Below are 18,564 nucleotides of genomic sequence, written 5' to 3' on the forward strand. Positions count from 1 at the left end.
CATTATTTAGGCATTAGGTTATCGTTATTATAGGGAACAACATGCATTTGTCAGAATCAACTTTTATAAAGCTATCACATGTCCCACAAACACACTCTTTTTATTTTAAAAATTGTAATTTTGTAGATGTTAATTATCTCATAAACTATTTTAAAATATTCTACAGAAATAAAGCGATTTCTGGCACATTTTGTTTATAAATACAAGTACGAATCACAACATCTGACTACTTGTGAGAATTAAAGAAATATCATGGTTATATCCTACATCAAGACAAATTTATTTTACTTTTATCTTTAGCTATCTATACTACACTTTCTAACACTTTCTCTCAGAACTAAGGGACTGCAAAGGCTGAATAAGGAAGATAGAATAGATTCTTGGGCTCCCACAGGACTGCCAAGTCCACATGTTCCCATTGCAAGGGGCCATGCTATCTTCCAGGGAAAACAAGGATAGTCAGAAAGACCACGTGATAATATCTGAGATCATTTTTATTCCCTACCTAGAAAACATATAGTCTTTTTAGACTACTAATACTTGAGAATTAAGACTGCCAGATGCTTCCTCTTCAGATATTAAGGATCGTTCATTACTAAGTGGATGTTCTGAAATACGTTTACATTGGCCAGTAGAATAGACTGAAATGCATTTATTCTCTCTGTCAGCTCCTAACATTCTGTTGGCTTAGAAACAAAAGAGAGAAGTGCATATTTCACAACTGTGTATACGTGACACAAAAACAAGTTTATTTTTCCTTCAGTGTAGTCACTACAATGTGCCTTACAAAATGCAAAGAGTGTGTTTGGTCACATCATAACAGCATGCGGAAATAGTTGCTCCAGATTAGAGTATGGAAAATGCATGGGTCTTTGGGAGGGCGTTAGAGAGAATACCTATCTGTCTTACTATCTATGTATCTGATTTAATATATCCCCTGCTCCCCAACTTTTGGACATTTCCTAGTCAACACAAATGAAAACAATTCACCGTATTAATTATTATCTTCTTCTCAAATATTATCATCAAAAATTTCACTACTGTGATATCCAAAGTTTACATGTTACTTTAAGCACGGCCATCAACTTCATTTAAATGACACTCACTTCTTAGTAGTTTCTTTCATCAAATGATCGTATTGCATAAAATGCTGGAAGACATACACAGCTGTGGAGAGCAGTGTGTACGAATTTTTCAGGGGTGCTTTGGAAGGAAACTCCTTGCCTCTCTCTTGCAGTCTCGCCAGGACAGCTGTTGCCACTTTACAACAGGCCTCCACAAAGTTTGCTCTAATTTCCTGGAAAGAATCATCTCTGCATGCCAGAGCCAGTGGAAGCATTGTGTCAAGTTTTTCCATGATGTCAGAACAAAACTAGGGAGAAATAAATGTGGCACTGAGTTATTTGTACTCTGACAGTACCATGTAATTTAGGCACAGGGGAGCCAAATTCCTAAATAATGAATTCAGCATCAAACATAAATAAAATGACACAACTTTATAATAATCAATTTTTCAGTTATAGAAAGTTAAATGTTTTATGTCAAATAAGGAAATAACAAAAGGATGCTTCTCTATGTATAACCTTCAAACCTTGTGCTCCCCAGACAGACACTATGAAAAACTCATGAAATAGCTTTACATGACAATACATTTATTTGTCATTAACAGAACTCAGAAAATATATATCCTTAACATAATATGATTGCATTATTTTTGAACTTATTTTAATTTTCTTTTGTTAAATTTTCATAAAAGATTTTTTTATTAATCATCACATCTAAATAGGGTTATATCAGTTTAACTTTAATCTAGAAGCATCAGAAACAATCTCATGTAGCATCTTCTTATTGGTAAAGAGTCAGCAGCTTTCAGAAGTGATGTGCCAAGTTTTTCACTAGTTATTATGAATCTACTCCTTAACGACAAAAGAGGTGTGGTGGACGGGAAAGCAAAACTTGCCTCCACTCCAGATCAGCTGACGGTGTCCCCAGATCAGCTGACGGTGTTTCTTGCGGAAGGTTCTGGAGCCTCAGGGTGGCAGTAACAGAATAAGGAGGCCACTTTAAGAACTCTCTTAAAACCATTTCAGTCATAGGTTGCTGAACTCATTGTGGTCTTAATACTGAGTAACTGAATTTATCTATTTGCATAATTACTTCCTATTTTCTCAGTATGTTGTGTGACTCTCAAAGCACACATAAAGATGTAAGATCGACGTTAACCAAATGTAATGTTCATTAAGGTGTAAATAAAGGTTTAAAAGTTGCCCAAACGAATAAAAGACAGTAACACCTTCAACCTCCTAAATTTCTCCTGGAGTCATTCAAAGGTATAACCCAAGCAAGCAGTTTCCGCAGCTCCCCATGAAGTCACAGAAGCCCCCTCACATTGCCTCAGACTCGTGGAGCAACAAGTTGGCAACAGTTTTAAGTCCTTTTTGCTAGCAGTGGCCTGTGGATACCAGAGAAGAAAACCGGTACTGGGTCAAGTACCAAATATTTGCCAAGAGACTCCACCATTTTTCTATAGGTCCCCTTTGCCATGCCTTATATTTAAAAAAAAAAAAAAGAAAGAAAAAAATCTTATTATGCCAGTCTACAGTTCAATAGAATTTCATTTGATACTTGCTTTTGCAATTTTCTTTGGTTGGTCATCCTCAGGAATCACACAGCTGTCTTGCCAAACTTGCTGGACATTTACAAGGTTCATAGTATAGCTCACAGCTGAAGACCTTTCATTCTGTTCTTGTTGGAGAATTTTTGTGGAAAAATCTTCAATTGCTGCTGTTATACAATGTGCCATGGAAAGAGACACTTCTTTAAATGCACTTCTCCAGCCAAAATCTAGTAAAGTAGTCTGAAATATAAATTCATATAAAGTTAGATTAATCTTAACTCAGCAACAAGTGTTTCAATTGTTATAGATATAAAATTATTGCTTTCATTCAGCATGTTGCATATAGGTATTCTTCGATAAATTGTAAAAGCCATTCTTATAACCTGAAAAATATTACCTAGTGAATAAAGCAATATACAAAAACATGTGCATTCTTTACACACAGTAATATACTGACATTTCATTTTAATTCATCAGTGGATTTAATCAAAAACTTTTCTCAAAATTTAATCTCTTAAATATAGTTCAATAAAACCATCTTTATGAGAGCTGAAAGTTACACTTACTATTTATCATGTAAAGCAACCTTTAAATTCAATATATTTAATAAAGTCTAAATTAGATTTTTATAGTCTTTTTTATAGTTTATTGTTAACAAGTATTGTAACATAAGACAGCATTTAATACTCAATCTTTTACTTCTTTTTCACTCTCAGAAATCCAGACAAGCCAAAAAATAGCAATAAGAAATACATTTCTCAGAGAAAACACACCACTAAACCTTTCTAGATTTTTACTTCTTTAGAATTTTATGTAGTTTCTCCACCCACAAAATGGTAAGCAGTACTACTTTTGTCCCAGGAAATGGGGAATTAAAATGATCTGCATTGCTCTGTGTGCAGGGGGAGTGGGACAGGTCGGGGTGGAGGCTGGTGGTATTTTTTCTTTCTTTCTTTTGGTCTTTGGCTCACATGGCAATGTATTTATGCATGTACATTTCCTCCAAGGCCTCTAATGTTCTCTACAGTACTAAAAACATTATGCACAGTAGGCTAAACCTAGGCTTAAATTTTCCCTGTTTTCATGTAATCTTGTTTACAGTAATAATTCACCTACTCCAACTTCAGAAGACCCTAGGCTCAATATCCCTTACTGAATTACCTATTTTTCTAGATCTCAGGTTTTTTGTTAGAAAAATAAAAGAGCTGAATTGGATGATTTCTATGGTCTCTTTCAGTCTAAAATTACTGAAATTATGATCATTGGTTTAACTTTCTTGTACACATATCTCACTCAGCACTAATTTAATGCTTTTTATATATACTGTATGAAGTAATAAAGGTGATTCATCTTCTAGAGCTAAAATTCTATGATTCCATGACTCATAATCAGAAAAAGAGGCTCTCATTCTCATTATGCTTATAATTAAGTTGTAATTGAACTTTCCTTTCTAAAGTTTATTTGGACCTTTAAAATCATAGAACCTGAAAACACATCTCTCTTCTTATTTTTACATAGAATTAATAATTGAATCTACTCAGCTCATATAATCTCCTTTCTTATAAGTGAAACTTTAGAAGTGCCATAGGTATAGTCTTGTGCTATAGTTGTATTTCCTTGGGACACATTTATGATAGAAATGTAAAAAGGAACCGACGTCTGTGAAAATTAAAAACAATAACAACAACAAAACTCCGCTTTTTGTTCTCCCCACGGGCATGTCTATTCATTAAACTCACTCATTCATTCATTCGAGGAAATATGTTCTGGTGAAAACTGCCATTAATTGCCATGGTTGCAGTGACAATTTTTGGTGTGTGCAATGATGATTACCTTTGCCCATGGTAATTTATATGTGATTATAATACCTTGGCCCAACTGAATTCTCTTTTCAAAATATAGAAAACTAAGCACTTTCATAGCTGTTCTTCAAAAGAAAACTGAAAACCTTTACTATTCAACTCTCCTCCTAGAAGTCTATTTGTTTTCATGAAATATTGTTTGCTTACTTCTACTCTTCCCATTTGATGTTTCCATATTCCAGTTAGACTAGAGAATATTTACTAGTTGATCCAAGAAGGAGGAAGAAATAATGTGATTTGCTGTTCCATGCACAAAGTAGATACCAGTTGAATCTCTTTCTTCTATTACCGAAGTAGGTAATAGAATAAGTAGGTATTCAGAATACCTACTCTGATATTTGGTTAAAGCATAATGTATAACTGCATTTTCCTGATTGTTTCCCTTGCTTTCTAGGTTGAAACTCTGTTAAAATTCTATTGTCTTTTGCCTTTTTAAATATTTACCTATTATATTAGTCAAGATCCATTCAGAAATCAGAGACTACTCTAGGTATTTCAAAAGGAAGAATTTTAATGTAGGGTGTTAGCTATTAAGGTGATGGAAGATTTGATGAGCCAAACATGGGTTGTGAAGCAAGACAGATATTCACACAGCAGGAAGCCACTACCATTCCTAGGGCTGGAGGAACAAAGAAAGGGGACTATCTATGGGAATCTAGTTCTTGGGGCCACCAGTCAAAGCTAAAGGTAAGGCAGAACTGCCACATGCAACTGGAACCATGGAGGGAGGACTGTGTGTTGGAAGCAAGGCCCATGGAGAAGAAGAAGAAGTCATAGCCACTACTAGAGACGTTCCCTAAAACACAGAGAGGGGAAGAAATATTCTAGTTTTCTCCCCAAAATATACCCTCCAGTCTTCCATCGATGCCTTAAATGGCCAAACCCTCCCAGAATCCAGAAGGCAAGGAAGCCTGGAAGATGTAATTCTTTACAATACAGAACAGAACAGGGGAAGAGTGGTAATGGATATGAGAACAACCAGGCACATGTTGGGCACACTAAAACAAGAGGCCAGTTCAATCTATTCTTTCCTCCTTCCTTTCCTTTTAAAACTCTATTTTCTCACGTTTCAACAATTATCTACAGCCGAAATTCTCAAAGTGTAGACAATAGTTGGGTTGAGAACAAAGATCTCTTGACTTCCAGCTCTCTACACCTTCCATGTAACAGACTGTGCAAGAGAGCAGTGTCCCCACTAAATTCAATTTTTGCCAAAACTCGTAAGCCAATTTTCAACCAGGAACTATTTTTTTAGTGGCAAGGGGTAAAACTCAAGACATTTCGATTCATATTGGATTCATAGTCATATGACGATGCTATTATATATGGATAAAAAAATACCACCCTTTTCCCACACTTACCTCTTTTACTGGTAGTAATTGCTCTAAAGGAATGTTGGTTTCATTTGCTCTGGGTTTCTCTATTACAACTTCTCTACTGGATGTCTCCAAAATCCCTATGCAATAGAAAAGGAAAAAAACACGCAAACATACATTAAGAAAAACAAACCATACCATATGTAATTAATAGATTCAGGTTAAAATTAATTATGTAAACAACCTCTATCCATAGTACATACACACACATACAAACATATCAAGATGCAGAGAATATTGTCAACAAAAGGTAGGGTGATGTCACCATTACAATAATGACAGAATCAAAATATATATAGTTTTTTCCCGTACATACAACTTGATGAAATTTATATGCTATCTATATTCATATTTGATGTACATGCATATATAATCTATAAAATACAGATCCTTTGTCATTAATTCACTTTCATGTTGATAATGTAGCATAAGTTAAGAGCACAAAGTAAATATTAATTTCTCTGTTCATTTAAAAAGTTAAATTCTAAAGAACTGCATTTAAAAACTGGTGGTGTTCCTTAGCACATTAACACTTCTTTTCTTCAAATAAGGAAGAACAAAAGTACATGGATACACATCAGCATATCAGGAAAAATTATACTCAATAAGTATATCAATAATTCATTGGAAAAACACGAACACTTGTACAGATAAGAAATAATCTCTAGTTCCCAAAATGGAAATATTTCCTCAACTCTTATTTCTTAGAATTAAGAAACTCTTTTCCATGGGGGGAAAAATAGATCTACAAAAGTGTGATGAATAAATATGTCAAAAAGAAATCTTTCCTCTTTTCCATTAAGGTTCTACTAATTATAATTTAATCTGATATGAATGAGTTAGCATTTACCTTTTGTTTTTTGCTTAGACTTGGTATACGATGATGGATTATATACTATGACACAATCTTTCTTTTATTTCAAGAATCTTAAGAGTCAGTTTCTTCTTATGTCCTGGACAAACAAATTTCAAAATCTTGCTGATTCTTATTGGTATGGCTTCTGATCAATATAGTCATCTAGGAGATGAGTGGTTTTTTTTGTGTTTTTGTTTTTTTCATTTATTTATTTTCCCCCCAAGGTCCCAGCAGATAGTTGTACGTCATAGTTGCACATCCTTCTAGTTGCTGTATGTGGGACGTGGCCTCAGCATGGCCGGAGAAGCGGTGCGTCGGTGCGCACCCGGATCCGAACGCGGGCCGCCAGCAGCAGAGCGTGCGCACTTAACCGCTAAGCCACGGGGCCGGCCCTTTTTGGTTTTTTTTAAATGCGATTCTATGAGCTTAATAATGAATGATTCCTAAGTAATACAGTTCACAGAAACATTCTCTGGAGAGGTAAATATTCTATTTGGTAGGCAATAACAACATCCTTTCGGGAAATTTTGTCAGAGTTTATTCTGAGGAAAAGTTTTCCTCAACTCTAGTGTTTCTTAATCATTTTGGATTTGTGAACACTTCTGAGAACTTGATTAAAGTGACAGAACACTCTATCCAAAGTGCACAATATGACTACATGGTAGGAGCATGTGTGCGCGCACAAACACACACACACACACTCACACACACTAGTGGGGATTCCTAGGCCCTCTTGTAAAGCACATTGATGAACCCCAAGGGCCCAGGGACTGCAGTTTAGGAATCCTGCTTCATTTCTCAACACACATGACAACATAGAGAGGGTTTTAGATCCATATTATACCATTTAACCTAAAATGCTTTCCCTATGGCTTGCATTTTATTATGTCTTTTTAAGAAGACGGTATTATAAATGAGGATCAATTCTAACATTAAAACAAAATCCAGATTTAATTAAAGATTTTTAAACAAACAAAAATGAAACTATAAGGCTATTAAAAGAAATATGGAATATTTTTTCAAAAGATCTGTGTAGAGACAACTTTTCAGAAGGACACAAAATGCAGAAGCCATAAAACAATTCTGCATAACAAAAACACCATTAGCAGTCAAAATAAATAAGACAAACTGACTTGGCACCCTCTCAAAATGTCCATACCTTTTTTTTTAATTAATAGACTTTAGTTTTTAGAGCAGTTTTAGGTTTACAGAAAAATTGAGCAGAAAGTACAGTTTCCAAATACTCCCTCTTCCTCTGCCCTCAGTTTCCCCTATCGGTAATATCTGGCATTAATGTGTTACGCTTGTTAAAATTAATGAACCAATATTGATAGATTGCTATTAACTAAAGGCTATAGTTTAACATTAGGGTTCATTCTTTGTGTCGTGAAGTTCTGTGGGTTTTGCCAAATGCATAATGTCATGTATCCATCATTACTGTATCATACAGAATAATTTCACTGCTCTAAAAATGCCCTCCACTCCACCTACTCACCTCTCCTCCCCTTTTCCCTCCTCCTGGCAACCACTGATCTTTTTACCGTCTCTATACCTTTGCTTTTTCCAGAATGTCATATAGTTGGAATCACATAGTATGCAGCCTTTACACATTGTTCTTTTTCACTTAGCAAAATGCATTTAAGATTCCTCCATGTTTTGCCGTGGCTTGATATCCCACTTCTTTTTATCACTAAGTAATATTCCATTGTACTGACGTACCACAGTTTATTTATCCATTCACCTACTTACAGACATCTTGGTTGCTTCCAAGTTTTGGCAACTATGAATAAAGCTGCTATAAACATTTGTGTGCAGGTTTTTGTGTGGACATAAGTTTTCAACTCCTTTGTGTAAATACCTAGCAGTGTGATTACTGAATCATAAAAGACAATGTTTAGCTTTGTAAGATACAACCAAACTGTCTTCCAAAGAGGCTATACTATTTTATATTCCTATCAGCAATAAATGAGAGTTCCTTTTGCTTCACATCCTTGCCAGAATTTGGTGGTGTTAATGTTTTGGATTTTTTAGTGGTATCTCCTTGTTTTAATTTACATTTCCTTGATGACATATGATGTTGACCATCTTTTCATATGCTTATTTGCCATCTGTCTATCTTCTTTGTTGAGTTGTCTATTCAGATCTTTTGCTCATTTTTTAATTGAGTTTTTTGTTTTCTTGTTGAATTTTAAGAGTTCTTTGTATATTTTAGATACAAGTCCTTTATCATATATGTGTTTTGCAAATATTTTTCTCAGTCTATGGCTTGTCTTTTCATTCTGTTAATGACCATACCTTTTTACTTGGCAATTCCACTTTACAAATTTACCGCCCAGCTACAAATGTGCACATATTAAGACGTAGTTCAAGGCAATTTGGCATATCATTGTTTGTGGTAGCAAGTGAAGAGGAAAAAAGAACTCCAAATGTCCATCAATGAGTAGCTGGTTACATTATGCTACATGCATCAATGGGAAACTATACAGCTGTTAGAAAGAATGAGGTGTTTCCACATAACTGTTAATAGAAAAGAACCTCTGCATAGTATGGCAAGATTTTGTGTTATTTTAACATGGATATGTATATGGAAATAGTTGCGTCTAGAAAAGGAAACCAGATAACTGGAGTAGAAAAAGACTTAATTTTCACCATATACTCTTTTGTCCTGTTTAAAAGTTTTACTATATGCATGGACTACTATTCAAAAATTTTTAAAGAAGAAAAAATAATACAGATCAAGTTGTTCATCCCATGAAGGGACAACAGTTGGATTCTTAATGTCACTTTACTCTTCTACAGATAGCTCGTAAAACCAGCTAATTTAAAGGGTACTTACTCTGGAAAAATAGGACTAGTTCGAAGTACAAGCTTTGCAGATCTATTTCTGGAAATAACTATCTGTCATTGTATAGCTATAGTTGAAGACTTATGAAAAAAGTTAATTATCTTATATTTATCATTTCACTTCCAAATACATTATGCTTATTCACTCAAAGTAATGCGCTTTGATGTTTATACAAACCATCTGCCTATTTTCAAGATGAGTAAGAAAAAAAGATAAGCTTCCCAAAACTTCTCTTGCTGGTGAGAAGTTCTATAGTAAGACAGAAAACGAATTATCAGCAATTATGATAACCTTTATAACATTTCCCTCTCAAAATTAAAAAGATTTTTAAAAAACTTAATCCTACATAGAGAAGCAAAAAGGATCGTTTTAAGGCAGGATTAGTAACATTGAATCTAGACTAATAAGATATCTCATGGTTTTAGAGAATTGCGGCATTTTTATATTTGCGTGGAATTCAAAATGGCCAATTTCAAAATTTGGCATTGTCAAACTTTATGAGTTCTGTTAACATTAGACAAATTATTTCACCTATTTAAAATATATTGAAAATTCTATACACTTATTAGCATTGTCTAGAGAAGGTAGCCCAATTTTGGTTCATTGCTCTAAAATATGGTTATTTGCATGAAATCAACACTGGTTTCTTTAAAAGCATGCCTAGATTAAGGACCTCAGTAGAGTGGAGAGGCTCACAGGAATGCCAGCTGCTGAACAGCCTCCCCCTACCGAGTTCGCTGTGGTTCATTTTACACTTCTGGTTAGTTTCCACACTGCTGCTTTCTTTCATAGGGAGTGGAGGTTGGCAGTACTTCCCTGTGACATCCACTTTCACACCCAAATTGGTCTTCATAGGCTCCCATTGTGTGCACTACAAAGCAACTTGCCTTGTTGGCAGCTCTAAGTGGGAACTACAAGTCTTTCTTTTCTTCACTGTTCTTTTCTGGCTCACAAGCAACCTCCCACCAAAAGCTGAATCTGTAGAAGAGACTACATCCAAGAGATAATACTATGAAAAAGTATGAAGAGAAGCCCAGGTGGCCACCTTGCAAATTTCCAATGTGGAAGCCTTCGACCTCTCTGCCCAAGAAACAGCTAAAGTCCTAGTGTAATGAGCTTTACAAACCCTAGGAGCCTCTTTACCTTAACTACATACGCCTCCCTAATACAATCCCTTAACCATCTAGCTAAGGAACTCTTAGAAGCCATTTGACCCCTCTTAAGACCCCCTAAGAGTACAAACAATCTTTCAGAAGATCTGAAATCTTTGATTCTTCTGAGACAAACCCTACGTGTTCTTCTTACATCCAATTGAAGCAGCCATTGCTCTTTGTCATTGCTGGGGCTAAAGAAAAATGAGGGCCAAGAAGCCTCCTGGTTTAGATAAATCTCAGATGCCACCTTTGGAAAATTTGAGGAACTGCCCGAAGAACAACTTTACTCTGAAGGAGCATTAGAAGCGCCCCATAAATCAAACCCGAGGCCACCCCATAAGATAGGATCACCTAAAAGAAATATAGTAAGGCACCATAACAGTCAAATAACATCCTATCATTTTCTGAAATGTCCAAAATAGAAAACCATCAAATCATGATCAAAAAAAGCAAATAAATATAAATGACTAAATGTCTTTTCTTTCTCAGAAAATATTTCTTGTGTCTATGAAATCTATTGCATCATATTCAAATTACTAACAGCACTGCCAATTTGGCTAAATTGACAATATAGTAGTAAACATCAAAGTAAAAAGTAAAATATTTGGTTAATCATCTTTATATTTCCTCTATGTGATGTTAAGCACCTGGATATTTTTAAAACATCTGGACAATGAAAATAGAAAAAAACCTCACTTTTCATCACATTGTTTTGGTTACATAGACATAGTAGGCAACTCTTTCCAAGATCTTTATTAGCAAAATATGTTCCGATCAAAAGAAATACACAGGAAACCAAATGACTTGATCTTTTTTTCCCCATTTTCTCCCACGCAACATTTCTAAGCAAAACATTAACTATCAGGATAACTTAAGATACATTTGATTTCTTTAATCATCCATTTCAAGGAATCTTTTTCTTCCTGATTTAAGAAACCAATGCTTTTGATAAGGATTTATTAACTTAAATGAAACATTTAAGATTTTTCGTGACAATTTCTCTCAAGATCATTACTTTCAGGGAGCCATTTAGATAAAGTTATGTCAGATTAAATAAATCTTGGCTTTGTTACAAAAAAATTAATTTCGACAATGAAGAACACATATGTCACAGTGGGATGTTCTAGTACTTAGACAGTTTTTATATCTATCCTTCAAAATTGCTTCCACATACTATGTTTGATAATCCACAAATATGTTTCTACACTACACTATTATTAATGTGATGTTGAAGTTGCTATTATCTGCCATAATGCTTATATGATGACAAATTTGGGGTAAAACAGTATATTGTGGCATAATTATATATTTTCTCTGTTGATTTTATTCATTAATGGTAATTATTGCTCTCAAATATATAACATTTGCAAGTTGCAACACTGTTTGATCTCAATCTAACGTAGTCGAACCTTTTTCTTTTTCTCCTTTTTTCTGAAATCAATATGACAAACTTTTGCTTCAATTCTTGGCCATTTCAGTTTTATACCTTTACAATACCTCTCTAACACAATTCTAAATTTGAATTTATGATGCCCTTAAGATGAATAAATTTCTCAGAATTGATCTAATTTCTCTAGGGGCTGGTGTAGGACCCATACAAGATGAGTCTGACTGGGTAGAAATCTAGATGTTTGGGAGTTCACTCTGTTTCTTGATCGACACCTTAGAAAAGATCTGCTAGAGATGTGGAAGAGGAATGCCAAATCTTAGTCAGGCACGATGGATGAGTACCAACACCAAGTGTCAACTGCTTGAGGCACCAACCTGTCTGTCAAAAATTAGGATGTCATATTTCTCCATTCAGACCCAGTCAGTTCCATCTAGAAGACCCTCTAGGGCTTACATTATCTCCTAATTAAATCTACTTTTGCATTCTGTCTTTTAATTTTCATATTTTCTGTCATATTTTTATTATTTTGCCATTGGATTTTTTTTGTCAGCTTCAGAAATCTATAATCCACCTCCATTTTTCTTCAAATTATCTCCAAATTTGGAAAAATGATCTCCATTATTTACTTTATAATTTAACAGTGCTACTTAAACTTAACCTGAAACACAGAAGGCTTGTAAGCTATGCTAAATATACAACAAACTCCAACCTTATAACTTTTCTAACCTAATTTACCCAGGCAAAATAAATGAAGAAATACAAAAGTAAACATATTAAACTAAATGTAATTCTTTTCTAAGAAATCAGGCTTTGAAATTTTTAGACTGATTATTAATCACTTGCTTCCCTCACTTTGTTTTACAAATGCAGCCACTATCTATATTTATTCTCCTAAAAATGATATACGGTATCATGTAAAAGAGAACTTTTGTGTAGTTCATTCTGATATAAACAAAAATATTTATAAATAGAGATGTGAAAAGAAAGAACACGTCTCAACCGTTATGCCTTTGAATTCTACCTTTAATGTTTGAAACATCATTTCAACACACATGGCATAGTTTTCTTCAAAACAATTTTGTGAAGACTAACTAAAAACAACATATTATATAATTATAATTACTCTTGTAACAACTCACATTTATTGTTTATGATATGCTAGACATTCTTTTAAATACTTTACATACACTAAATCATTTAATCCTCACAACCCTACATAATATATTGGAATCTAAAGCATTTAATCCTGAAAGAAAACAAAGAGAATATTAGTCTAGTCCTACACCATCATTTTAAAGATGAGAAACTGAAGGTCTAAGGAAACTAAATATTTTGCTCAAGGTCATCAGGCTGCTAGCAGCAGAAGAGGAGCTACTAGATCATCCAGTCTGCTTGTTCTTTCCGTAGGCCAGGCTATGTTTCTTTAATTAAAAAAAACAAAAAAACAAATCTATACAGAATTGACTTATGATGCTTTGTCAATTAGAATTATGGATTTTGGGGGCCGGCCCCATGGCTTGGCGGTTAAGTGCGCGCGCTCTGCTATTGGCGGCCTGGGTTCGGATCCCGGTCGCGCACCGATGCACCGCTTCTCTGGCCATGCTGAGGCTATGTCCCACATACAGCAACTAGAAGGATTTGCAAGTATGACGTACAACTATCTACTGGGGGGCTTTGGGGATAAAAAGGGCAGGAGGATTGGCAATGGATATTAGCTCAGAGTCGGTCTTCCTCAGCAAAAAGAGGAGGATTGGCACGGATGTTAGCTCAGCGCTGATCTTCCTCACAAAAAAAAAAAAAAAAAGAAAAAAAGAATTACGGATTTTGCTGCATGCAAAGGATAAAAATGTAATTTCATAATGTGCATTACACTTAAAGTTTATTTAAAGAATTCCATTATGTTTGGTTTTTTCGAGTAATGGTATACATTCAGTAGCAGGAAGCAAAAACAGAGAGAATTATAGATCTACAAATTTAAACAAAAGAGCATATTACCTGAAGTATTCCTGGGTATCTTGGGCAATGAAAACATTTCTTCAAACAATTCTTGAACATTTTTTTCCAGCTTCAAAAATGATTTTATGAGCTGTGATAAGAATTTGAGTTCATCTAAAGAGAGGAAAAAGTTTCTTCCTTTCTTTGTGCATTCAGGAGTAACTGTGAAAAGAGAAGATCAATACTATTGTACATTTTATTTGTTTTCTCATTAAATATTAGAACAATCTAGGATTCCATAAACCATCAAAACTAAGAAGATCCTCAATAATTAAACCAAGTTTGTTCTTTAAGAAATACATATAAAATCTCCTAGGAGAGTCTTCCTTTTAGGATTTTGGAGATGAATATTCCATTTGATGCAAACATGACAATTAAAGATTATATTGATTCTCAGAGTTATAAACAGGAATGTGATTTATTCTTGTAAAATCAGATCTTATACAACTCTATTTTTTAAAAAGTCTGGCATAATTTGAATCTAGTCACAAGGAAACATCAGACAAACCCAAATTCAGGGACATTCTACAAAACAGCTGGTCTGTATTCTTCAAAAGTGTCAAGAAACACAAAGACTAGGAAATGTTCCAGTCAAAAGGAGTCTAAAAAGACATGACAACTGCAATCAATACATGATCATTATTTTATTTTATTTTACTATAAAGGACATAATTGGGGTAATTTGGTGAAATCTGAGTAAGGTTTACAATCCAATGCTACTATTGCATGACTGTTAATCTTCTATATACTGGTTATAATATATACTGGTTATATATACCAGTTATAAAAAAAAAAGAATGCCCTTGTTTTTAGAAATACACATTGAACAATATAAGGGTAAATGTCTGCAACCTAGTCTCAGTTCAGAAAAAAAAAAACAATTTTAAGAAAGAGAGAGAGAATGAAAATATGGAAATGTGGTAAAATATTAACATTTGGAGAATCTGGACATTTTTTGTAAGTCTGAAATTAAAATAAAAAATTTAAAGAAAAAAGACTAGATAAAGGGTATACGTCTTACAGACCTTAGAAGTGTTGTTCCTATATCATTAAAAAGAAGTAAATTAAGTTAGCTATTGAATCTAGACTAAATTATTCATGAAATCATGTTTAAAAATAACTTCTGTTTAAATAATTGTGATATCTAGTGCTTTCATAAGATCAATATAACTTAAACAAAGGTTGATTTTTTTTCCTTTTATAATTATGTTACTCATTGTCTCACTACTATTTTAATATGATAGAAAAATATCTTATACTCTTCGAGAGTATGGAGAATAAGACTGACCTCACCAAATGGCACTTTTGACCAGGTTTTCAAGGATTTAAAGAATCTTTCCTTTATTATTGCCACTTCTTAAAACATACATTTAAGTAGTGTTTTGAGGCTTAATTACAAAGTGGAAAATTTGTAAACTCCCATGAAGTAAGCATAAAGTGCCTTTGAAGAGAAAATACAAGAGTGCTACTTAGAAATGATATAAGGTCTAGTGATTCCATGTGAAAAAATATTACCTTCATCACACGGATTTAAAAGGAAGGTTCCAGAAACGTAATAATTTCATGGGTAATCTACCTCACTTCAGTTAAACTTTAAAATGTTGGCATCAAACTTGTAACCATATGATACAGTTTTTCACTGACGACCAAAAATGTCATGGTATCTTTGCAGATAATAAGAAAGGGACCCATCAACCAACTTAAACTGTGGAATTTAGTCTTGTTCTTAAACAGTAAAAAAAGGCTTAAAAATTTTACAAGTATCTACAAAAACTTTATTTCATCTCTAAATTGATGTTAGCCCCACATACATTATAGTCTATCTCTAACAGCCCTACTCACATCTACCATTCTTCCATAGGCATGCCAGAGAACGTGAGCATGTACAACCAGCACATATAACTAAGGTTTTGCCATTAAAATCGTGACCCAAAAAGGGAAAGAAAAGAGAGTAAATGTATTATGATTCATTTAACTGTTGCTTGATTCTCATTTGGCCTGTTTGATTTCTTTTAAGCTTTGCTCATGTAGATGGCAGGGCTGGTTTAAACTTCTAAATCTTAAAGATGTTCCTTTTGGAACTAAAATGTTTACAAACCAAATTTTCAAAAACTTTAAGAATTCTTCGTAACTCTTTAATAGTTGGACTAGAAATTAAACATATTTAAGAAGGCTTTGTGCAGCTCAATCATAAATGGGAAGTATTTTGAATGCATATAAAGTAAGCAAAGAAGCTCCCCCTTGCCCGCCCCCTCAGAATCTTTGAGTCAAAAAACAATAAACTAATGGTGCTACTTGTTTCAAAATTAAGTAGGGTCTGAGGATTCTACATGAAGAGGTCTTACCCTCATGACCTGGATTTAGAAGGATCTTGTATTCCAGAAATGTAACAATATTGAAAGGTAAATATATTTTAATTCAATGAATCTTTATAACAACAATGAAAGAGGACAGAATAAAATGTATGACCTAAATCTAATCATTTTTGTCCCAAAGAAGCAATGATTATGGTAGAGGTCCATTAATTAGTAGTAGTCATTATTTCCTATTACTATTAGCTCAGTTCTCCCAAGGGGTATTGTCAGGGTTCTTAATTTATGGGGAAAATAATTCTGTGATAAATCCGTTTTGTGAAAGTCCAATTAAAGCAAAATTAAACACAAAGGATGAAATAGCATTTCTCAAACTTATTTGTCGTATTTTGCCCACAGTATCTCCCAGGACTAGCGTTATAATCATCACACATTGGCTCATGATTTCTATCTGCGTAAACATACCTATTTTTCTGTTCCTTAGACTCTTCACTGTTAATCAAATTAGAAAAGGGTTTCCTGCAGCAGAAATTCCCTTTACTTTTTCCTTCACTAAATTAATCTCTCTTTCCTTGTTCTTTCAAGATTGTCTCTGCTCCTCTCCTTCAACTCACCTCTCCAGGAAACCTTATCTGGATACAATCAATCCAGGAATTCTCCTTCCTACTCTAAGTCAATATAGCCTTTATCTTTTTTTTTTTTTAACCACTATGAAACTGTTTTGCTTCAAGAAATTTTGGACATACATGTTTACATACAGGCATCTATATTTCACTGGCCACCAATCATTGCTTTAAGACATCTGAAATAATTATTGTTGTTTTATTATAGGATGATCTGTATGATTCTTAGGAAATACAAATTTCTCCTAAATCCCAAGAATATTATAAAGAAAAAAATTGTTTCCATTTTAGAGCAAGCATTATTTAATTACAAGCAACTAGCAATGAGTAAGTCCATGTAAATAATAACTAGATAGTTGAAGGTTCTTTCCCTCTTATAATTTTAATAAAAATTTTTCTAAAATACAATATAAAATTCTCTTTGTCCTATTATTTAGAGTATGTAGAACACAATTTAAATTTTCTTCATGACAAGGTTACAACGAAGATTACTCATTTCTGTGTTGCACACAGGGACTAATGTCTGCCCCCTATTAAAGGGCATTTCTCAACGGGTTCTATGATCAAATAGGTTTGGGAATCACTACACACTAAATACTCTTTAAAGTGATTCACAATGGAAATTAGCACATTAAAGTCTCTAGTATTTACTTTTATAATAATGTAAGAAATTTTAAAATAATGTTTCTCAAACTTTTTTGACCAATGAATACCAGTTTACCAACATAACTTTTAACTTCTAGGATTTTCTCAAAAACAATTGCTTAGGGGACACTGCTCTGGATTACAATACTAATGAGTATATCTGCTTTGTAGTGTTTCTTCCCATTATCAGGCCTTTCACTGTGAATTCTTGTTGCTGGCTATGTGACTGATTTTACCAGTACCCGCTTCCACTTGTAAACTATTGCTCCTAATTGCATCATGGTACTGTTACCACCAAAAGGGGGTCTTCTACTCACTGCAAAGAAAAGCCAACAGTCAAGAGGCAAGGTGGTAGGAGAGAAAGGGTTTTATTACAGCTTGCTACCAAGGTGGAATATGGGGGGACTAAGGTCCAAAAGAACCATCTTATGGGGGCCACAGGATCTTGAAGCAGTTAAATAGGCCAGTGGGTTATAGGGGAGAGAGTCAGGAATGTTGACCTTCTGGTGTTACAGACTGGAAGTGTCCACACCAGATCTTTCAGTTGTCATGGATATCAGTATAGAATCTCTGTTCGGGGGTCATCAGTCATCACATTCCTAAGGAACTCAAAGAACAAAGTTATTGTCTTAGCTGGGAGGGGCCATAAAATCTACAGAGCATGTGTATCTCCTGGAGGATGCATATCTACCTGAGTTAATCAGAGTTATTCAAAGCTACAAAACAGTCTCTTTTCTACCGTATTGTAATGGCTTCCCTTATGTCAACCTTGTGTTGAGCCGGTATCAGTATTTTGCAGACTCCTTTGAGACACTAATGAAAGTCTCCTAAATCCTCATAGACCCTCTTGTTGAAAAAAAATCCATGTAGCCATAGTTTCAGGGCTAAA

At 34.2% G+C, this 18,564-nt stretch overlaps 1 protein-coding gene across 13 annotated transcripts in view; it reads right to left on the minus strand.

The window, feature by feature from the left end:
* KIAA0825 (KIAA0825 ortholog) overlaps positions 1-18,564 on the minus strand; it is a 370,351-nt gene that overhangs the window by 258,124 nt on the left and 93,663 nt on the right. For all 13 annotated transcript variants that reach the window (XM_058530923.1, XM_058531045.1, XM_058531081.1 and 10 more), the window contains 4 exons: positions 14,096-14,257; positions 5,841-5,935; positions 2,630-2,857; positions 1,107-1,372 (listed from right to left, as the gene is read on the minus strand). In XM_058530923.1, coding sequence (XP_058386906.1) covers positions 1,107-1,372; positions 2,630-2,857; positions 5,841-5,935; positions 14,096-14,257 — 751 coding nt within the window. The remainder of the gene's footprint in view (positions 1-1,106; positions 1,373-2,629; positions 2,858-5,840; positions 5,936-14,095; positions 14,258-18,564) is intronic.

This window comes from Diceros bicornis, chromosome 1 (genome assembly GCF_020826845.1).
Source record: "Diceros bicornis minor isolate mBicDic1 chromosome 1, mDicBic1.mat.cur, whole genome shotgun sequence".
NCBI classification, from domain to species: domain Eukaryota; kingdom Metazoa; phylum Chordata; class Mammalia; order Perissodactyla; family Rhinocerotidae; genus Diceros; species Diceros bicornis.